Below are 22,671 nucleotides of genomic sequence, written 5' to 3' on the forward strand. Positions count from 1 at the left end.
CCACCCAAGATTCTGGCTTTCTGGCCACCGCTCCCTGACCGGGCGGGGGTGGGGGGGTGGGGGTGGGCTGGAGGTCAGCTCTGTGCTGCCGCTTGGGAAGGTGTGGGTTCTCTCCAACCGCAGGCCCCCGGGCCCTCCAGATCCTGCAGGAGGAGCCCCCACCCAGGGCGGAGGAAGCAGGGGACCAAAGGAGCCTGCCTTGTCCTTGCTGGTAACAGGGGTTCCACTTTATTTTGTTGCGAACAATAAATAATCTATAAATAGAACAGGGGAGGGAGGCGTGGGGCGAGGTAAGAATGAACGCGGCTGAAACCACTGGACCCTGGGGTGGGCAGCGGAAGGGCAGAGTGGGCCCCTTCTCGGAAACTTCACCTTACTGCCTTTCACTCAGAGCTCCCCTCCTCCGGCCCTGCAGCGCCCCTGGAGGCACCCGAGCGAGGCAGGGGACGGCGGGCAGGCCGAGTTCAGGCAGCCCTAGCACCAGGCAAACGCACACAGCGTCAGGGGCCCTAAGTACGCCCCCTCCCAGCCTGCTCCAGGAGGGGCGAGGCCCAGGAGGGGCCGACCTCTTCACCGGCTCCCGGTTGCAAAGCAGAGGAGGAGGGGGCACAGCAGGGTTACCCTTTCAGTTGTGTTGAGGGGGCAGCAGAGGGCCCAGGTCTGAGGAACGGCGGGCCTTCTCGGCCAGCAGCTGGTAGAAGGGCTTGGGGGTCCCCCAGTGCTCGTCCTCGCTGCTCGAGCTGTCCTGCTTCACGATCCGGTTGTGCTGGAGGCTGAACCTGCGAGCTTTGATGCTGGGGGAGCAGGGGGCTGATCGGTGGTCGTGCCTTCTCTGTGTCACCAACCCCCGCCCCCAGAGCCCAGGCCTCCAGGTCCCCATCTGTACAGCGGGGCTGGGCCGCCGGAGCCCCACACTCCTGTGCGACCTGCTCCGAAGTGCACGCCTAGGGCTGTGTGTACAGGGGCCGATGGGGGGGGCAGGCGGCCGCTCTGGCCAGGTGGACAGGAGGACGGGAGGGAGGGAGGAGGGCTAGTAACAGGGAAATAAGGCCCGGCTTCCTGCTCTGAGAAACTCCCTGTGGCAGGAAGGGCAAAGGGGGTCCAAAGCCCGAATTGGGCTATTTGCCCGTCTAAGCTCCGAGGTCGAGCACCTCCTGATCTCCGTCACCCCCCAACGATCTCATAAGAGTTGGCAACACCCAAATCTTCCGCCCCAGTAATAAACTCCAACCTGTTTCCAATATCATGAAGCCCAAGGCTCTAAAAATCAGAGCAGGTGTCAGGGGCTCGGGAGGCCCCTCTGCTCCGCCTCCCCCCCACCACGCCCCGGGGGCCCGGGCTTCTCACCAGTACGGTCTTCGCTCCTCCTGGGTCATCACCCGCCAGAGTTGGGCCAGCTCCTTGGTGGCAGCCGTGGATGCGGTCCCAGGACAGGCTCTGGGACAGGAGGGAAGAGGTGAGGAGAGGCCCACGGGGCAGGCTGTTCAGGGCGAAGGCCAACGGTCTGACCACAGGAGGCTCCCCTGTTAGAACTCGGATCTTTTCTACCCACTTTGGCCCGAAGGGCCTCGGGACACACCCTCTGGAGCTCAGGTGTCAAAGAAGGGAGGGGGACACCGAGTCTCGGGACCTGGAGGGGACCCGTATCTTCCTGTCAGGGCACCAGCTTTTCGCTGTGGATTGGGGGGCCTCCCCCCACCGACCCCCCGCCACCTTCAGGGCTGGGCGCCTGACCTATCAAGTCAGCCCCAAGAACTTTTGCGGGAAACATTAGAAACAAGGAGCTCTCCTCCCCCCGGGCCGCTGGACCTGAGCCTTGGGGGGACCCTCTACCAACCGCACCCCATGTGCTTGAGAACAAAGCCAACCCAGAAGAGCAGAGTGGAGAGAGGGACAAAACGCCCAGACGGCACCGCCTGAGCCCTGGGCCCAGCCACACCTGAAGGCCATCTGCCTCCTTCCGTCTTTCGGGCTATGTGAGCCACGTTCCTTTTTTCTTAAGTCTGAGTTAGGTTTCACTGCGTACAATTTGCAGGCCTTGACCAGCGCAAGGGGACCAGGTTAGATGCTGGGTGGGAGGTGGTGACTGAGGAAGGGTCAATGGATCATTGCCGGAAGGGGCAAATGTGTCAGACAGCAGGGGCAACATGCTCTGGGTGGTGGTGAGGGAGACAGTGCAGGCCGGGCCCCACCCGGGGGCCCAAAAGGACCCCCCCACCCACCGGATGTACTGCTTCCGGTTCATCCTGCAGAACATGATGAAGCCATTGACGCACTTTTTCTTCATCTGGGTCGGGCAGGGGGCTTTCTTGTTTTCCCTGGGCTTCGCCGGGCCCCAGCCCGCCTGGCCCTTCCTGGCCTTCCTCCCGGCCACGGGCAGGGTGGCGGCCTGCCGGGTGGGGGTCCACGTGTAGTCCCCATCCTCGTCACTGGAGGACAGCAGGCCCTCGGGGTCGGCCTGAACGTCCTGGGTGGGAGATGGGGAGGTGAGCACCGGCAGGAGACGGGGGAGCGACCTCGCCGATGGCTGTCCCCCCATCACATCCTGCCGCCTCCACACCGACTCAGTGTCTGAGTCCTCCGAGCTGGAGCTGGAGCTGGACCTGGACGGTGCCTTGCTGTTCTCGCTCAGCGACAGGTAGCAGTGGTCCAGAGAGACAGAGGACTGGCACAGGCTGTGGGAGTCGGGGGGGTCTTCGGGAGTCTCCGAGGGCATCTCCTGGCGGGTGAAGGAGGAAGACGGGCGACGTGAGGGGAGACCACGGTGTCCCGTCATGTTGCCACTCACGGCTTTCCTAACGTCAGGGGAGCCATCAGAATCTGCTTGAATTTAAGACAACCTCATCCAAACAGCCCCTGGATGTCCAAGCAAGTGTTCCCAGGTTCCCACGGTGGGTCAGGGGGGCTGGCTGGGGTTCAGGGGCTTGCCTCCCCGGGCCCCCCCCCCCCCCGGGTCTAGTAGCTCTTAAGGCCATCGGGTCGGCAGCCGTGACGCCCTGGGCAAGTGGTAACTTCTCTGAGCATCACGTTCACCTACAGAATGGAGGTCACGCCACATGCCCTGCAGGGCTGAGAAGCACCTAGCCCCGTGCCTGGAGCTTCCTAAGAGCTCTGCTAGGAGTGGCTATGTTTGTTTCTGCTGCAGGTTCAGCTCCTCGTTGGAGGAAAGAGTAGAGGTGGAGGCAGACTCATCTGGGGACCCGAGCTGGGGCTGCCCTTCCGTCAGCTGGGCGGTGAGACCCCAGAGAGGACTGTGGCCAGAGGTGAGCCCTGGGGCCTGGGAGGGAGGCTCTTTCCAACTGAGGATTCCTGAGCTCATTCTGCTGGTTTCAGTTTCCTTGTCTGTCGACTGGGGTCACCAGAGACCCTGCAGCTGTTAAAATTACGTGGGGTCTTTTCTGGGCACCTGGCAGCTTTTAGCTCTTGTCCTTGGGGTCTAGTTCATTCCAAATGCCCAGCACAGAGTGGGGCACCCGGTGGCCAGCAGTGAGTGCTCGAAGGATGGGCAGATGAGGACACAGACGGTAGACGAGTCTCTGGAAGGACGGGGAGAAGAGCGAGCAGATGGACAGTGAGCAGTTGGGGGGAGGCGGCTGCCCGGTCGCGGGCATGGGTGAGTCCGTGAAGCAGGAGAGCGATGCGTGTGGGAAGAAGGACGGTCGGCCGTGTCTGTGGACGGCTGCCTACCTTGTCCTGGAGCGCCTCAAGCACGTCATCAGAAGGTAAAGACTCGGGGTCTAGGAACACTTCTTTGAAGAGGGCTGTCGGGGAGGGAGAGCGGGCGGTGGCTGGAGCAGACCGCCCCGGTGCCCTTTTCCGGGTCTCTGCTTCAGGAATCTCCTGTCCTAGGACCAAACCCAGCTCATGGGCCAGCTCCCCTGGGGCAGCTCCAAGCTGAGCAGAGGGCGTGGGTCCCTGATGCTGGCTCCTGGAGCCTTCCCCTCCCTGGGCCGGTCCGGGGCTGCTTCCCCACAAAGCCGCAGGCTTCTTGAGTCAGAGCCTGGGTGGGATCCACCCCGGGGCACCCAGCACGGCCAAGCCCAGGGCGCCGCACCTGGTGGGTTACCGCCGTATGTTTGCTGAACGGACCAAGCGTCAGGTCTGGGCCCGGGAGCTCACCTTGGGTCAGGAACTCGGTGCCATCCCCCAGGATCTGATCTGGTGGCAGCCTTCCTGGGGAGCTGAAGAGGGAGGGGCTGAGCCCTAGGATCTCGCTCGGGTGGCCTGTCACACTCCACTTGTTAATCTGGGGAGGCCCCAAGGCCAGCGGGCTCCCTGAAAAGGAAGCATGGGGCTTGAGGATGACCTTCTCCCCCAGTGCGGTGGCTGGAGCTGAGAAGATGGTGTGAGACACGGGGGAAGGGTGATTCTGTCAAGTGCTCATTTTGAGTGCTTTGTAGAGGAAATTAAGAGACGCCATGCCTGGCATCAGGTCATGGGTGACCAAAAACAGAAGAATCAGTGTCTGGTGTGCCGCCTCTGATAGACTGACTGTAGCCACTTGGGGCTCTGGGTTAAGGAAGATTCTGAGGCAACGTCTGGGCTTCACAGAAAGAGGGATGATCGGCTAGCACCGTCTGCCACAGTGGCCGCACACAGCCCTGTGCTGGGCAGACCCCAAGTCCCCGTCCTCTTTTCTGCCACCCCAGTGCTGCTCAGAAGGAAGTGAGTGCGAAAGGCCCCACACAAGCCTACAAGGAGAGATGGAGTTTCAGTCACCAGGGGGGCTGCCCTCTGGGGTCCAGGCAGGAAGCCAAGGGTCAGCATCTGGGGACTCCTTGTCCAGCTCCTCGCTGGAATCGTAGAACACCAGCTTCTGCCTGCAAGAGGTGGGAATTCGAGAGGCAGACCCGGAGCCCTGGGCCCAGCCGTTTCCCCCTGGGGTGTCTTGGTGTCGCCCGCTGTGACGAAGGACAGGGGTCACTCTGTGCTGGCTGCTGGGGGCAGGGGGCAGGAAGCTTAGTCAGCTGAGGTGCCTGCCCTCAAGGGCCTTCAGACTGGCAAGGAGAGGTGGCCGTCCCCGCGTGCTGATGCCCAGGGCGCAGGGCTGTGACGGGCCGTGTTCCAGCAGGACTCAGAGGGAGGACCACGCTGAGCTCAGCCTAAAAGGGTGGTGGTCTTCTCGGTGGACGAGGGCAACAGGCTTGTCAGGAAGAGGGGTCAGGGAGGTGAAAAGTCCAGAGCGGGCCAAGGCCACGGCTCCCACGGAGTGGCGAATATGTGGTGGTTTTTCGGGTCAGGGTCATGGGGCTGGGGCAGGGGAGGGGGCTAGCAAGATGAGCTCTCAGATGCCGACTGAGATATTGGGGCTCTGCCCCCACGGGCACTGAGGGAGGCCTGAAAGCCATGAGCTGACGTGACCGAGGTCTGGGGTTAGAAAAGCCACTGTGGCCCCTGGGGAGGACGGGCTGGAGGGGTGAGGCGTGAGGCAGGGAGGCCAGCGAGCCTGGTCCAGCAGCCCTGAAGCAAGGCTCTGCTTTGAGCGTCCACCGCCCGCACGAAGCTAGGCCCGCGGTGTTCTCTCCACAGACACCAGTGAGGATAGCAAGCAACCTCATTTCTCACCACCCCTCAGCCGTGCCGGACCAGACACCTCAGCCTTCCCCACTTGGAGCCCTTGGGGTTCCCTTACCTGGGACAGGGCTCAGTCCTGTTGAGAAAGTGGATCCGCTCAGCCCCTTGCTGGGCCTTGAAGGCATGGTAGAGCCCATCACCCTGGCCACTGACTGGGCCATAGCAGCCTGGGGGGAGTGGGAGGCAAGCGGGGATGCTTACTCCTGGGACTGGAACAAATCCCAGGAGTCACAGATAGCCGGATGGAGAGGTGCCACGGTCTGCCATGGCCTCTCCCTCCCACATCCTTGTAAGACCTCAGGCTGCGGGGCCTCTGCATGAGCCTACGGGGTGACCCGAATGACCCCTCGGTTTCTGGAAACCCACATCCCTCTCAGAAGGTGTTAAGAGAACTAAAATCCTGAAGTGGAACACTGTTGAGGAAGACGATGAGAGCCAACACGTACGAGGCGCTCGCCCTGCTGGCATGGTTTGGGGCATTTTAATACGAGTCAGTGGCCCTTTGCCGGAGGGTACCATGATTATGCCCGTTTTACAGTTAAGCAAACTGAGACCCTGAGATACCAGGTAACTTGCCCGAGGTCACACAACTAATGGAAGAGCCGAAAAGCCCTCCCTCCCCAGGTGGGTCGGGTGCCTCCTCTGGGCCCCCATGGCCTCCTGGGCGACTGCGGGAAGTCGGGGTCACTCTGTGCTCCTTCACTGGACTGTGGCACCAGCAGTCGCATGCGGCCTGGCCCCGAGATGCTTGGGAAGCAGGGGCCGGATGAACGGATGGGGGGCAGGACGGCTCAGGACCTCCCCAGCCCACCAGGCGCCCCCGTCTCGCCCAGCGCCCTACCGGGCGCATCACCACACCTTTTCAAGGTGGCCCAGGGATGGGAGCCACAGGAGCCATTGCCTGTCTTCCCCCGGTTCTGGGACCCACAGCCCCGCGCAAGAGCCTCGCTGATGCCGCCCCACCCTTCCATCCACAACGGGGCCTAAATGGAAGAAGACATGGGGAAGGAGGCCCGAGACAGTGTCCCTCTTGTCCACCGCAGAGGGCCCGCTACTGGGCGCAGGCTTGGGACGCTGCGGGCGCCTGCCCAGGAGTGTGGAAGGGACTAAGTTAACAGTGAGGGCAGACAGCAACCTGAGAAGTCACAGTGGATGCTGTTCTCGGCCATGTCCAGCAACGTCAGCCGGGACCTGCCTCCCTTCCTGTCACCTTGAGGCAGGGATGACGCAACTTTGGGGTGACAGCCGGGGCTGGCACGTCTTGACGGGGTGGTGGTCCCCCCCATGTGTCTTCCTTGCTGCTCTGGGGATGGGGTCACCCACTCCCCGGGCTCGTCCAGGACCAGACAGCGGCGAGGGTTCTGGGCCCGGGTCTGGCGTTCTGGCGGAACAGAGGGACGAGCATCAGAGGGGTCTCCAGTGGAGGGCGTCTCTGCCCTGGGCCCCCCAGCCTATTCCAAGCTTTGCTGGGCCTGGTCGCTCACCAGGCCTTCCCAGGGCCTGGATCCTCAGCGAGCGGTCACCTCAGCCGAGGCTCCCTGCCCCTACCCCCACGTTCGAATCACCTTGCGAGCTCTGGAAAAAATACTGATGCCCAGGTTCCACCCCAGGCCACTGGAATCTGACTTTCTGGGTGTGAGGCTCAGGCATAGGCATTGTTTAAGTTCCCTGGATGATTCAGTAGATAGGCAGCCAAGATTAGAAATCATTGATTAGGTACAACTCCCATTTTAAAGAGAGGCCAACTGAGGCCTTCAGAGGCAAAGGGACACGTGGAGAGTTAGCAGCAAGGCTGAGGCTGGCCCGGGGATGCTTGCTTTCCACACTTGGGTCTTTCCATAAGCCGGTGCTCCCTGATGCCCTGGCCCGGGATGGGTGACTGGCTGTAAGGACAATAAATGGTAACAGCAGCTTCCCTTCACCGAGTGCTGACCATGAGCCTCTCCACTCAGCATTGCTCCAAGGGTATGTACCCAGGCTCCTGGTCCTTAAGACCACCCTGTGGTCCACCCCCAGGATGCTGAGGCTCAGAGAAGAAAAGCAACCATGCCAGGCATCGGAGGTAGTGAGCCCAGGGGCCAGGGCGTTGAACCAGACAGATCTCGCTGTAAAGCGGTGTCAGGGGCTCTGGGTAGCTGATCAGGCCTCCCCGGAGTGAGAAGGGCTCTGGAGAAGGAGCTTTGCTCCCATGTGACCTGGCTTCCGATCTGGTCTCCCTTGTACCTGACAATCCAGTGGGTTTCTTCTTCTGGGGTTTCCGGCAGGCTCCCTGAAGACGGGACTTGTGAGAGTGTGGGGAGCTCGAAGGGGTGGAGTGTCTCCGCCGTGCGGGGCCCGAGGCCCAGTTCCTTCCCAGACCTGCAAAGGGTGGAGAAAGAGTCAGGTCAGATGCCCCCCGAGCTCATGCCGTCCTGCCTCCAAGGAGGCAGGATGTGCTTCCCAATCCTGGGCAGAGGACTAGGGGGTGGCCACGGTCCCCAAGCTGACTTTATAGATGTGGAAACTGAGCTCCCAGGAGGAGCCTGGACTGGTCTGAGGTTGCACGGCCAGGCGACAGAGGTTCCAGGGTGTAAACTCAGATCCCCCCAAAGCCATTCGGGGTCCTCCAAGAAGGAAGACAGACTCAACGCTTCCCAAAGGCTTCCCTGCCTCTCTGTCAGGCCTCTCAATTCTTCCTCCTCAACATCACCCAAAGGTACGACTTCTGTCCCCAGCCTCACCCTCAGTGCGAGATCGGCCTGTCTCCTGTCCAGATCCCTTCTAAAGGCCTCTTCACTGACCTCCCTGACTCGAGTTTCTCCCTTAATAACCAACCAATCCTGCTCACTAGATGTCAGGCACCTCTTGCTTAAAAAAAAATCTGATCATGGCTTTCCCCGGCTTTTTAAAGTCCTCTGCCGTAATTCTCATCTTCATCTCTCTCCTTAGCCCGAGCCCCGCGCTGTGGAAAATCCACGTCTCATACTGGCCCTCCAAAAACGTAACTACTACTAGGCTACTGTTGACCAGAGTCCTTACCAATAACACAAACAGGTGATTAGCCTATATTTTGTATATCCTGTGTTGTATACTGTATTCTTACAGTAAAGAAAGCTAGACAAAAGTGTTAAAAGCATAAGGAAGAGAAAAGACATTTACAGGACGGTACAGGATATATCTAAGAAAATCTGCATATAACTGGGCCCATGCAGCTCAAACCCGTGTTCTTCAAGGGTCAGGTGTACTAGTATCAGTTTCATTTTGCAGATGAGCAAACTGAGGCACAGGGAGGTTAAGGTCATAAGACACGTGTCTGCGTCAGGGTCTGGTTCGCGAGCCTACGCACGTCGTCCTGATGCTACACGGTCCCTCCAAGCACACCAGCTGCTGGCCCGTCCCAGACATTCCAAACACGTCTTCCTGTGGTTGCGTGCTCCTGCTCACGGCTTCTGCCTGCCTGCCAGGGCTCCCCCAGGCTACTGTCCATGCAGGCCCGGTTGCGAGGCCCCAGACACCCTGCTCTGAGTTCACGGCATCAGACCCATCTCTCTGACTCTGTCAACTCTGCCAGGCTCTGAGATCCCCGGGGACTGGGGGCTCATCGAAGTCACTTGGTGTCCCTGACGGCCAGGACCGGACTTGATGGAGAGCAGGCCCTGGGAAATGGTGACTGAACTTACTTACCCCCGAGTTCACCTTCCCCATTGGTGGTGTGGAACTTGAGCAAGGCCTTGGCCACATTGATGCTTTTCTGGAGGTACTGAATGTAATGCAGGACATGCAGCAGAATCTCCTTCTGCCCCCAAAAGAAAGACAGGGTTGAGCACAGGAATGGGGGCCCAAGACAATGTGAGGCTGCAGGGGACCAGAGACAGGCTGCAGGAGCCCGTTCCCCAACCTGACAATTCCTCTGGTGGCAGAAATATTCCTATTCTGTTTAGACCTTGCTGCAGCTCAGGGAGAGGTCTGTTGCAGCTAAGGAAACCGAGGCTCGGAGTGCTAGCATGACTTGCTAAGGTTAGAGAGGAAATGGCACAGCCAAACTCAGGTCTGCCTGCCTCCTGGCCCAGTTTTGCAATGCACACTGTTTGGCTTCTCACCCCTGGCCCTTTGCACAGGCTGTATTCTCTACCTGCAAAGCCCTCCTCTTCTCCCCACAGGCTCCCGCATTGGCTTCTCCTCCTCTGAGCCTTAGCACAGTGGTCTCCCCTTCCAGAAGCTTTCCTGCCTCCCTGAACCCTCTCGCTCAGGCTGGGTTGGATGTCCCTCCTCAGCACTCTTGCAATGCCCTGGCCTAATTACCTGTTCATGCGTTATTCTCTCTCATTGACCTTGAACTAGTTGAGGGTAGAGGCTGTAGCTAAGTGATTTCTGCATCCTTCGCTCACAGAATCAAGAGGTAGCTTAGCCACTGATCACTGAAGGATGATCTCCATAGCACAGAGCATGATGCCTTCTGCCCAGCAGGCGTCACCCAGCCAGCCACCAAGTACTAAGTTGGTGTCAAAGACACAAAGCTAAAAAAGACTACTACCCACTGAGGGCCAGGTACATAGGGGTGAACCAGACATGCTTTTGTTTACCTTCATGGAATTTATAATCTAGTAAGGACAGCGGCCCTTAATAAACTCGTAAGTCATACAGAATTATCAACGGTGTGATAAGCATCATGGATAAGAGTGTAACGAGATTCTGAAATTGGACTTGAGTGTCTGGAAAGACCTCCAGCATTTATTATTTTTAAAGATTTATTTATTTATTTTAGAGATGGGGAAGGGGCAGAGGGAGAGAGAAAGAGAATCCAAGCAGACCCTCCGCTGAGCATGGAGCCCAACATTTGGCTCGATCCCAGGACCCTGAGATCACAACTTGAGCCAAGACCAAGAGTTGGACGCTTAACCGACTACGCCACCCAGGCGCCCCAGGCCTCCAGCATTTAAGTGGAGACCTGAAGAACGACAGGAGTTAGCCTGGTGAAGAGGTGAGGGAAGAACACCAGTAAGTATTTCTTGGATTGAACTGGGTCCCTAGAATACCAGTAAAACCATTAGCAGTAATCTTCCAAACCCTAGATCAGGAAACACAGTCTCACAAAGGGACTTGTGTGAAACCGTTCCATAAGCTAGAAAGCGACGGTCACTGAAATGATGTGACCTGATCCACGGGAGGAAGCTATAATCTAACTACGGACTACATGTGACACAGGCAGGAGACTGTTACTTTGGAAGGACCAGGATCCAATCTGCCACTTCCTGGCTGTGTATCGGGAACAGACCGTTTTACCTCTTTGAGCCTCAGTTTTCTTATCTGTGCAATGGGAATGAGGATATTCAGTAAGGCTCCGAGGATTATCATTAGGACTGAATAAATTAGTGTGTGTGAAATCGCCCAACGCAGAGCCTGATATACCAGTTGCCTAATAAATACTTCGTCGATGATTGAATGAGAATGCTTTCATCAGGTTCTGAAAGGATTAAATGAGGACCTTTTCTAACTTTGAAAACCGGACCATGGGGTTCTCAAGAGCAGATATTTTATCTCCAACCCCCGGCTTGGCACATGATTGGCACTCACTACGCTGTGTCTGTAAACTGTGTAAACTGTCAAGTTATATGAAATGGGATTAGTAGCAGTATAAAGGTTTTATGCAGAAGGCCACTGGGCATCATTTCAGATTCCAAGACCGAAGGTTCAGGAAAATTAGCTTGGGGGCTACGCCAGAGGTTCCAATCCCAGAGACCTTCTGAAGGCGAGATCGACAGGTCCTGTAACTGTCTTAGCTGAGGGGATTCATTCATTCACTCACTCATTCACCCATTCATTCATTCAACAAACACCTATTGAGTACTGAGTGACCAAGCGGTTGAGGATGTAGGCCTTTGGAATGAGACATATCTGACTCTTTTTCTCTGCCATCAACTAGCCATGTCCTTCTGGGCAACATGACCCCTCTCCTCACAGTGGAGAATGAGCACACCCAGATGCACCTCTCAAGCCTTGGGGGAGGATTAAATGAGAAAATGTATCCAAAATGCTTGTCACTCAGGGTCTGACACCTAGAACCCTCAGTAAATTGGGAGTAGCTGTGGTTGTTGTCTGCTGGCCCTGTGGGTGCTGGGGATAGAGTTGTTTCCATTATGGTCCTTAGCCCTCACAAAAGCCCTCATCTAAAGGGGTCAGAGGTAAAGAAACTGTCCCAGGAATATGCCCAGGGCTTTGATGGTCCGAGAGAGAAGCCACAGGACCATACGGGGCTGGGGGCACATCATGAGTCAGGATGGTGAGGAAGGATGCTGCGGACCTAAGCCGCACCCCAAATCTCAAATACAGGAAAGGCAACACGTAACAGCTCAGTTCATTCATTGAGCGTCAGACTGAGAGCGTCACACAGCCCTGTCACAAGTCATGGTGACACCCTTCGGGCAGACAGGTCGAGGGGGAGGCTGGGGACTGGCAGGGACGCAGGTTGTCCGCGGAGCAGGAGACTCAGGACTGAACCCAAGGAAGGATGAAGGTGGGGAGGAAGAGGGATCCTTAAGACATCAGAGGATCAATGGTCACGAAAGCAGGCTGAGGCCTGGGGAGAATTCCACAGGATGTGGTCATGCGGTCAGTGATGAAATGTTGCCTGTCGCCTGACTCGACTGTCATTCCTTCGGGGCCAGGACTGTCCCCCAGTCGTCTCTGCCCCCCCCACCTCTCAAGAGTTGATCACTTGAGTGTGCAGTGTATGCACACTGCATACACAGATGCTTGAGGACAGAGGGCAAAATTCCTCAGGTATTTCTGAGCACCATCGTGGTCTGCTTAATGCCTCTCCCCAAGGACGGCCATGCCCTAGTCCCCGGAGCCTGTGAATACGCTGCCGAATATGACAAAGGGGACTCGGCAGATGTGACTGAGTAGAGGATCCTGAGATGGGGAGATTGTTCTGGATTAACTGAGTGGGCCCACTGTGGTCCCAGGGGTCCTTACAAGTGGGAGGGAGGCAGGAAGGTTGAAGGCAGAGAAGGTGAGGTGTGGATGGGAGCAGAGGAAGAGAAAGAGATATACTGGGAGATGCTACGCTGCTGGCTTTGAAGGGGCCGTGAGCCAAAGAACACAGGCAGCTTCTAGAAGTTGGCAAAGGGAAAGGCAACAGATTCTCCCCGGGAGCCTCGGAGAAGAACTGACTCTGCTGACACCCTGACTTTAGACCCGTGAGGCCGATTTTGGACCTCTGCCCTCCACACTGTGCGAGAATAAATTTGCATTGTTTGAAGAAACAGAGTTGTGACGCTTTGCTAGAGTGGCCACAGGAAGCTAGGCTACAGTGCCAATGGCTGCGAGAGGCTTAGGAGGGAGAGTCAACAAAAAACGGTGATTGATGGAAGGTGGTAGGCATCCAGGAGGTGAGGGGTTAGGATCTGGCACCCAAAGATCTGGATCTTGCCCCAAACGCCCACACTTCTGAGCCTCTCGGAAGGCAAGAAGCACGTTCTAGCTGGGGACTGGTGGTTCCTGGGTTAGAATCTCTATCGTACTGACCACATTCTGAGTTCCCAGCGGATGAGGAGCGAGTCTCAAGTTCCTTTGCCCCCCCTCGTTGCAACCAGAACAGCTTCTGCCATCCAACAGTCTTTCCATAACTGGCTGATGAATGAGTGGATACGTGACGGAATGAGAGGAACTATAGCAAGAAAACGTCACACCATGCCTTCAAGATCTCTGAGTCCCTTAGTAAGTTGTCCCCACTGGCGGAGCGAGGCGGCGGCTCAGGACTATATGTATTTATCGAGTAGCCACTTGGGGGACGCGCAGAGCAGCTTTAACTCTTGCTACCTCGGGAGATGGAGATGCCGCCCCCAGGACCCAGGACAAGGGACTCAGAGAGGGAAGTGACATTTCTTCGAGGACCGTCACGGCTAGTGTGTCGTTTGGGCCTCACAATATCTCTGGGTAGTAGACGTTATTTTCCCTCGTTTTATGGCTGGGAAACAGAATGCTTACGAGGCCGAGAGGCTGAGGGCCCTGCCCAGAGTCCTGCCGTTTCAGGGCTGACAAGCTCGAACCCGTGGCTGTTTGACTCCCCAGAGTGATGACTTTTACCTGGCTCCTTGCCGATCTTCCCCTCCCAGCTGCCCCTGCCCCTTTGCTAGAAAGGATCCCCCAGGCTTCTAGTGATGGGATCACAGAAAGGCCCACTCAGGGCAGGACCATGCCCATCTTGGTGCTGTCGCCAAAAGGGTCTGTGTCGGGGCCCCAGGACAAGGGACGGTAACCCGGTTACGGAGATTTTCAGACCTGCCCCCACATCCACCTTCTCCCCCTCCGTCCCCATACCTTGGTGAGCTTCTTGGTGCCTGTCTTCAGGGCCACAGGCAACAGCAGTGCCAACTCATGAAGTTTGCTGGTGTGGTCCTTCCTCTGCCTCCTGTTTGGGGCCAAGAGCTGGTATTGGTTAGGACATTGGCACCTGAACCCCCCAAACCACCTGTTTCCGTGTTCCCCATCTCAGAGAGGCTTTCCACCCCAGGCCCCCCTAGGCATAGAATCCTAGGCATCGTAGGTCTCATCAAATCTCGCCCATTCCCCTTCCAATCCTTTCTCTCCAGCCTCAGACCCTGCCCTAGTACACGTGTGGCCGTCCCCCTAGCCCTCCCAGCCTCCCCCTGGCCTCCTCCAGTTCGTCCTGTCTACTGGCATCAGGGTAAGCTTTCTGCAACACAGATCTGGCCGTGGTTTTCTTTCTTTTTTTTTTTTTTTTTAAAGATTTTATTTATTTATTTGACAGAGAGAAACACAGCGAGAGAGGGAACACGAGTAGGGGGAGAGGGAGAGGGAGAAGCAGGCCTCCCGCGGAGCAGGGAGCCCGATGCGGGGCTCTATCCCAGGACCCTGGGATCGCGACCTGAGCCGAAGGCAGACACTTAACGACTGAGCCACCCAGGTGCCCCTGGCCATGGTTTTCTTATCTGGGCAATGGGAATGAGGATATTCACTGAGGCTCAGAGGATTACCAGTAGGACCAAATACACCAGTGTGTGTGAAATCGTCCAGCACGGAGCCTGATACTCTAGTTGTCTAGTAAGTGCCTCAAACCTCTCGACGCCATCCATTAGTAAGGACCAAGTTGAAACCCTTAACCCGGCTTATAATGGCCCTCAAGACCTGGCCCGGCTGACCATTCTGGTCTCATCTCTTACAGGACAGGTGAGGTACTTCTGCTAAGGGCCCTCAGCCCCGTGCTCATGCATTTCTCTGAGCCCTGCTCTGAGCTGAGAGCTGGAGGGGAGGGGGCGGGGCACTGTATCTCTAGCATCCAGAACAGGGTCTGGCACACCGTGGGAACTCACTGCATATTTGCTAAATAAATAAATGAGGGCATGACAGAAGCTGACTCCTGAGCGGATGCAGAACTTCCAGGATCTAATCCCTGCATTCATAATTCATAATATAACTCTGCACACACACACTTCCACCTCTCTCTCGACTGATGGGGACACAAAGACATTGGAGTCTCTCTCCCAAATTACGTACTATTGCCAGACTCACACACAACTCCTTTGGGAATGCTCGGACACCCCCCTGTCTCCACCCAATCCTTGTCTTGCCTCCCCTCAGGGCTCAGTACAATGGCCACCTGCCCCAGGAAGCCTCTGGCGACCTCCCTTGCCTTCCTCCCCTGCTCTGAATGTCCACAACACTTTGTCACCTGCAGCCTGGCCACGCCCTCAAACACTCCCTTGATTACAGACGGGTGTTTAGTTCCTACTCAAACCTACACACTGACCCTGTGCTGGACACCACAGAAGGAGAGGGAAGACACTGTCACTGCTCTCGAGGAGATGGGGGAGCAGGGTGGGAGACGCACTTACCTCCCTAACCAAACCCTGAAGTCCTAAAAGAATCGTTCTCCCTCACTCATTCAGCAATTACTTATTGAGCACCTACGACGGGCCAGGAATGGTGTTAGGTGACAGGGATAAAAGTATAAAACCCAAAATACAGCCCCTTCTAGAGCCCACAGGACCATCAGGGATAAAGTCATTAATCAGATTGTCATGCACAAACAAGCATAAAATTCCAATTAGGACCAGAACCAGCTACCAGCTACCAGCTAACCAGAACCATATAACTTGCTGGGGAGGGGAGCCTTACAAATGAAAACGTGGGACCCCCTTTTTAAAACTTAAGGTTTTCAAGGTGGTGAGAGCAGGGCATTAAACCAAACGTCAGGCTCTTCTAAACACAGGGCTCTGTAACTGCATATGAGTTTGCACACCCAGGGAGTTGGCCCTGATGGGGACAGAGAAGGAGGCTGCTTGAAACAGGTGGCTTTGATCTAATCTACAACGTTTTCCCTGAGGAAGTAAACCTGGCCAGAACTGGTTCTGAGGGATGAGTGGAGATGTATAGGTGAAAAGGGAACAAGCACATTTCAGATAGAGGGCACATGCACAAAGGCCCTGTGGCACAAGGAAGCAGGGAGAACTCAAAGGAACCAAAGCTGCCCTATCTCGTGCACAGAAGGCAAGGAGTCTTGTGGGGTGAGACAAGGCTGGAGAAGAAGATAGGGGCCAGATGAGGCAGGGTCTCAAAGGCTCATAGTACAGAAGAGTTTTGCCTTTATCTGAAGACCAACAGGAAGCCATAAAAGGGCTTCACGCAGGGGAGGATACCATTAGTGCACCCTCTCAAAACCGCTATGAATACAGAAGACATACATATTTGTCAGCTGAATGAAGGAATGAAAGAAAAAAAAAATCTCTGGTCTCTAGTTACCTCCTGCTAGAAACCATAATTTTGAGGGGCAAGGGCGTTGGGGTTCTATCTTTGGTGGAAAACTGGGTAGGCTGACCTCTAAAGTCCTGTCTAGCCCTGATACTTACTTTTTGCCTATCACTTTCCTTCTGTTCTAGAAGGACCTCCTGGAAGCCCCAGCGAGAAACAACATAGAAAGCAAGGAAGAAAAAAAGTGTCCAGGCCTATTTAAGTTCAAGGTGTGACCTGACCAAGGCTGAGAAAAAGAATTTCATATCAACTATAGTCCCTGGGTGTTTACTCTGGGTTTTGCAAAGCACTGAGAGCCTTCTGTGTGCAAACACAGAAGTTCCTGGGAAAAAATTTGGCGGGAGGAAAAGGGTAACAATGAGGCATCACAAAATCTTGACATCTCCTGGGCAGTGGTCCTGAATAGGTGTGACTTGGGGTGTGCTCCCAGGGGGCCTCTGCAAGCCGGGCACTTCCTCCCAAGGCTGCCCCTTTCCTTGCTGGATGGTTCTGGTTTCAGACAAGTTCTTTTCTGTAATTTTCACCCACTAATCCCAGCTCTGCCCTCAGGGTCTTCAGGGAACAGGCCAGCTCCAGCCACACAGGTCCTTTTTCCGTTTCTCTAAACTGCCAAGTTTCTTTCTGCCTTAGGGCCTTTCCTATTCCCTCCACCTGGAATGTTCTTTTGCCCTGATTGTTGTATGGCTGGTTTTACTTTGCCATTCAGCACGGAGCTTAAATGTGACTTCCTCAGAGAGACCTTTCCTGACCAACCAATCTAGCTAAGCACATTCTTGGTCACATCCCCTATCATTTATCAGAATCTTAAATCTTCTTTCTTTATTATCAACACCACAGGGCAGGGATTTTTGTCTATTTTATTAATGGTTATATCCTGGACTGACTTAACCATTAGGCCCAGTAAGCACAGTCTAAATCTGGTGCCACTTTTAAGGGCTCATGAAAATGTCTTAATTTCTTTTTCTTTTTTTAAAAAATATTTTAATTATTTATTCATGAGAGACAGAGGGAGAGAGAGAGGGAGAGAAGCAGAGGGAGAAGCAGGCTCCCAAGGAGCAGGGAGCCCGATGCGGGACTCGATCCCAGGACCCTGGGATCATGACCTGAGCCGAAGGCAGACACCCAACCATCTGAGCCACCCAGGCGCCCTTCTTTTTCTTTTTTAAGATTTTATTTTTAAGTCATCTCTACACCCAACATGGGGCTCGAACTCACAATCCAGAGATCAAGAGTCGCGTGCTCCACCACCTGAGCCAGCCAGGTGCCCTAAAAATGTTTTAATTTCTTTTAAATTCTATGCCAATGTTGTTGTAAACTATAATTTTAAATACATTTTTAATGGAGGAAGGGGCCTGGGCGCCTTGGTGACTCAGTCGGTTAAGTGTCTGACTTCAGCTCAGGTGATGATCTCTGGGTCCTGGGATTGAGCCCTGCTCAGGCTCCCTGCTCTGCCGGGAGCCTGCTTCTCCGTCTTCCTCTGCCCCTCCTCCCCACTTGTGCTCTGTCTCTCAAATAAATAAATAAAACCTTGAAAGAAAGAAAGAAAGCAAGCAAGCAAGCAAGCAAGCAAGCAAGCTTTTAAAAAAATGGAGAAACGGCCTGAGAAGACAAAATTGCCTAGGGCCCAAGCAAGTCATATGTGGCCCTAGTTATATTCCTAGCTCCTAGAATAATGACCAGCACTTAGTAAGTGTTCAACAAAAAACTGTTGACTTTATGAATGCTCCGGTCTTCTGATGGTCTCAGCCTTTGAAATGACAAATGACCTAATTCCTGGGTTTCCTCTTCCCTGAGCCAATCAGCCTAAACCCTCCCTAGTTCTTTTATTTTACAGGAGCTAGAAGCGCTGGTCCAAATTTCTCATATTAGATATAGGAAAACCAAGGCCCAGACCCTAATTTGCTTTAACATGTGCAGAGAATAAGAGCTACCCCAAAGTAGGACAAAGCAGGGGGCAATCTCAACAGGCAGCCTCATAGTTGGTTATAAGTTCCAGCTTTTGTTGTTTTTTTTTTTAAAGATTTTATTTATTTATTTGACAGAGAGAGAGACACAGCGAGAGAGGGAACACAAGCAGGCGGAGTGGGAGAGGGAGAAGCAGGCTTCCTGCGGAGCAGGGAGCCCGATGTGGGGCTCGATCCCAGGACTCTGGGATCATGACCTGAACTGAAGGCAGACGCTTAATGACTAAGCCACCCAGGCGCCCCAAGTTCCAGCTTTTGAATAGGACAGACCTAGATCGGAATCCCAGCTCTGCCATTTGCTGTGTGACTTTGGACACGTTTTCCTCTTTCTGACGCTGTTTTTAACTCAATGATAAAATGGAAGTGGCTAGAGAGTCTGATCTTGTCTGGAAAGATCTTGAGCATAACACCTGGCACATTGAGAGTGCTCACAAAATGTTATAGACAGAAGGTGGACAGTCATTTGTCAGAATTTTTTAGGGATAAGGGATGTTGAAGAATGGGGTGGAAGTATTGTATTGGCTAACTACCGTTGATAAAGCTGTTGCCTTTGGTTGACTGACATTTAACCCCCCTTGCCTGGTAATACTTTCCTTTGGGACTGCCCCTCTCCCCCACTCTGGGTCTGTGTGGTTCAGAGAGGTCTGCCCCAACCACCCCTTCCACTAGGAGCATAGAACTAAGGTCCAGCTAAGAAGAGTCACAGTGATTGGTTCAGGATTGGGGCCATAACCCAGGTTTGGCCAATCAGAATCAATGGCTCCCAGAAAGAGGCTCTCAGCTGGGGTTGTCAGGCTGGCAGGATGTGGCCCTGGAGCTGCTGGGAGCCATCTTGCCCTTACAAAGGGAGAGTCTGCTTGAGAAGGAAGCCAACACAGGGCAATAGCAGAGCCCAGAGAGGCAGGGTCCTGGCAACATCATTTAATCCTCACATGGAACCAGCCCACCCTGATGCCCCTGAATTTTTGACTTAAAGGACCCAATGAATCTCCTTTAATGCCTAAGCTGGTTTTAGCTAGGTTTCTGTTCATGGCAACTAAGAGTCTTTATTAATACAATGACCCCCCCACCCCACATCTATAAAGGGGGGAAAGACCGCCCCCCAACATTGTTGGTGACCTCTGGGATTCCAGGAGGAATGGGCAGTGGGACGGGCATTCTTCATTTTCTTCATGGTGCTCCTTCTGAGCACAGTGCCTAAGTAGAGAACCTGAACAAAGCAGATGCTTAATTTTGGAGTTAATAAATGAATGAAGAGATGGATGGACAGTAAGTCATTCGGGGAGACAGTGAAGATAAGATGAACTCTGGCTCCCTTTTCTTTATCCAGGCTGGAGGAGGGGAATCTGATACGACCCTCAATCTCCTGTGAACATCCCCTCTTAGGACATTCCTGACACTTGGTAGGTGCTTGATGGATCAATGTATACATGCATAAAAGAGGAAGGCAGGGCATTTACAAAACTCCTAATGTCAAAGCCAGCAGGGCCTCTGAGATGATCTTTGGCAACCACCTCAGAGTTCTCTCATCCTGAAAATAGCAATAATATTCACACCTACTTCCTTGTGGAGGTGTAAGGATTAAAGGATATCATACAAACGAAAGGGCTTAGCAAAGAGTCTGACAAACAGGAAATGCTTAGTAAACATTATTGTTATTATTCAACCATAGTGGCCAAAGCTGGAACAGAGATAGACAGGGGAGAGCCCTTACCTGTCACTGGAACCCAGGGAACTGGCTCTGGGCCATCCAAGGGAACACAGGTGTCTGCTGGAACCCCACATCTGCAAAGAGGGAAAAAGAAAGAATTATTAAGTGACCTCTGGGATTCCAGGAGGAATGGGCCACATGGTGGGCAACCTTCATTTTCTCCATGTTGTTCCTTTGAGCACTCAGAGATCCCAAGAGTCCCCGACCCCCCACAAATATGGGCCCAGGGACCAAATTCAAACCCCCAAACTCTAAACTGAAGTCCATGAATCCCAAGTTGTAAATTTGGGCCAAGTCGTGATCTACACCTAAAACTAAAAGCAGCAAATTCCCAAACTTTTAACTTCAGAGCTTTGGTCTTAATAGTGAGATATCAGACCACCAGGCCTGAAAACTGTGGTCTGAGATCTCTAAACTGCAATGTTAGGACACCAAAACTAGGATTTTAAACTCCCAAAGTGAGGATCTAAAACCCCAAAAGGTGCCCTCTCAAACCCTAAAACCCTAAACTCTAATACTGAGATACTCTAGACCCCCAAACTGTCCATTTCTAATCTCCAAAGACAACCCAATCCCAATCCCATTAAGATCACAGACCACAAACCTTAATAGAGAACCCAAACCCTAAAGTAAGAAACCCAAGCCCCCCCCCATAGCAAACAACAGTCTCCCAAATTGACCTCGGATCCAAAAATAAAGACCTCTAGACCCCCGAACTGTCACTTCGGACCTTCAAATTGTGACCCCAACCCTAAAGCTGAGATCTCACATGTGAGTCCCAAAATTGAAGCCCCATACTCAACGTGGAGACTACAGGCCCTAAAATTTAATCCTCAAAATCCCAAACTGTGACTCCAGACCCTAAATCTCATACCTCATACTCTATACTGAGATTCTAGACCCTGAATCTATACTGAGGCTTCAAACCTCCCAAATCAGACCCCAGGCTCCCAAATGATACTCCAGAATTCAAAACTAAGACTTCCACATCCTAAAATTAGGATCTCCAGATTCCAACAGGAAAACTTCCAGTCACAAATCCAGCATCTTCAGATTCCAATACTAGTTACAGCCAGATACGAAGCCGGAGAGCCCAGACCCTAGCTTGTGACCCCAAAGCCCCAGCGCTATTCAAACAGAGCCTTCCCTGTCTCAAACTTGAGCCTGGATCCCAAAACCTAGGCCCAGCCTCAAACCCAAACTCCAGCTCTGCTGCCCCTGGCCTGCCTCACTCTGAGCACCTGGGCACGCCCGCCTTCCTGTCCCCCTGAAACTCCCGGATGGAGGCCACAACCACAGAGAGCTGCTCCTGAGCGGACCCCAGGCTCCCCTCAGGCAGGCTGTCCCCTGCCCCGTTCCCCGTCGGCCTCCAGCACCCGCCTCAGGACGTGCAAAATGGCGTGAGGCCCCCCCTTCTGGTTTCACGCCAGTCCCACACTCAGGAGCCTGATCAGACAGTGTCTCGCGCCTGTCCCGGGAGGCTGGCCGCGCGCGCGAGCCCCAGGCGGGCCCCGGCCACTGCGTTCCCCACCCGGCCGTGGGGTGGGCGCGAATCCCCTTGGAACGAGGCTCCTGCGGGAGGCCTGTGGAAGGCAGCAAAAGTGAGCTCCTGAGGCCAGGCCACGCCCCCACCAGTTCCCGCCAAGGTGTGCTGGGCGCGAGACTGGAGAGGGGAAACGGCAGGGTGCAAGTGGCCGTGCGCAAGCGCGCCTGGGGAAGAGCCCTGGCTTCTAGCTCAGCACGAGCTTGGCCTCGCGCCTCCTGACAAAGCCTTTGCTGGAGCGCGCCAAAGTGCCGACCAATCAGCGCTGAGTCAGCGGCCCGCCTTTTCAGCCGGCCACGCCCCCGCCTGACCACGCCCCCGCCCCATCCGACTCCTGCTGACCAGGGCCTGAGGATCCTAATGAGGAGGCGGGGTCTCCCCAACTGCCATCTCTCAGGAAGAAAGAGATCTCGTCAGTCTCCTTTCTGGCCCCCTTTCCACCTTTCCCCTTCAGTTGAAATATCTTAATAAGGGCCTACCGTGTGTCAAGGATCATGCTGGAAGTTGGGAATTTCACCGTGGTCTTCCCAGTGCAATCGGGAAGGCTCACAGACCTTGAGAACCTAGTGAAGCAGGGGCTGCATTAAAGAGCCATAAATTGAGGAAAGATTCAAAGGGGAGGGCCAGTGGAACTGGCCCTTAGTAACAGTTCCCTTCACGAAGATGTACGTTCCTTTACAGAGCAAATGCTCTATTTTCCAAAGCTCTTTCTCATGGCCGATGAGGATAGACTGGGAAATACAGCTTAAGGGGAAGCGATCTAACGACCTAGTGGAGAGTAGAGGCCCTGATGTCCAACACACTTCAGTTCAAATCACTTTCTTGCTGAGCTGCCATGGAGAAGAGGTTTCATCTCTTTTTGCCTTAACTTTTACAAATTTGGGGTAATACTTGGGTTGTCTGCAGGGTGTCTGGCCTATGGTTAGTATGCAATAAATATTGCACAACACTTATTTACACTGTTCTGGGTGCTTGAATGAGATACACAAAGGTGCCTGTCCTCGTGAAGCTTCTAGGATGTTGAATAGTTCCGAGTTCATGGGGCCTTCTCCCTCCTAAGGCTTAATTTTCTCATTTGTAAATTAGAGGAGGTGATGGTAAGAAAATGGGGGGAAGAGATGGAAAAA

General features: G+C 54.4%; 1 protein-coding gene across 2 annotated transcripts; it reads right to left on the reverse strand.

The window, feature by feature from the left end:
* Positions 1 to 218: 218 nt before the first annotated feature.
* Positions 219 to 21,636, reverse strand: MEIOSIN (meiosis initiator). Of its 2 annotated transcripts, none has more exons than XM_073886541.1 (14): positions 21,533 to 21,636; positions 20,005 to 20,075; positions 13,876 to 13,966; positions 9,238 to 9,349; positions 7,798 to 7,932; positions 6,710 to 6,955; positions 5,633 to 5,741; positions 4,720 to 4,820; positions 4,120 to 4,275; positions 3,688 to 3,761; positions 2,561 to 2,719; positions 2,223 to 2,467; positions 1,348 to 1,437; positions 219 to 794 (listed from the first exon to the last, which is right to left on the reverse strand). In XM_073886541.1, exons 2-14 carry the CDS (start codon positions 20,073 to 20,075, stop codon positions 626 to 628), a joined length of 1,758 nt encoding a protein of 585 aa, XP_073742642.1. In that variant the 5' UTR covers positions 21,533 to 21,636; the 3' UTR covers positions 219 to 625. The 2 variants fall into 2 exon arrangements, with proteins under 2 accessions (XP_073742642.1, XP_073742643.1); XM_073886542.1 differs by lacking the exon at positions 21,533 to 21,636 and adding an exon at positions 21,243 to 21,362.
* Between the last annotated feature and the right edge of the window lie 1,035 nt (positions 21,637 to 22,671).

Source organism: Callorhinus ursinus, unplaced genomic scaffold, assembly GCF_003265705.2.
Source record: "Callorhinus ursinus isolate GAN/ISIS: 27379988/994484 unplaced genomic scaffold, GSC_fseal_2.0 scaffold71, whole genome shotgun sequence".
NCBI lineage: Eukaryota > Metazoa > Chordata > Mammalia > Carnivora > Otariidae > Callorhinus > Callorhinus ursinus.

Coding starts and splice junctions, on each gene's coding strand:
- MEIOSIN (XM_073886541.1), bottom strand. CDS start 20,075: ATGTGGGGTTCCAGCAGACACCTGTGTTCCCTTGGATGGCCCAGAGCC. Junction 2,468..2,560: donor AGGACTCAGACACTGAGTCG/GTGTGGAGGCGG, acceptor TCTCCCACCCAG/GACGTTCAGGCCGACCCCGA. Junction 1,438..2,222: donor AACCGGAAGCAGTACATCCG/GTGGGTGGGGGG, acceptor CTCCTGTCCCAG/AGCCTGTCCTGGGACCGCAT.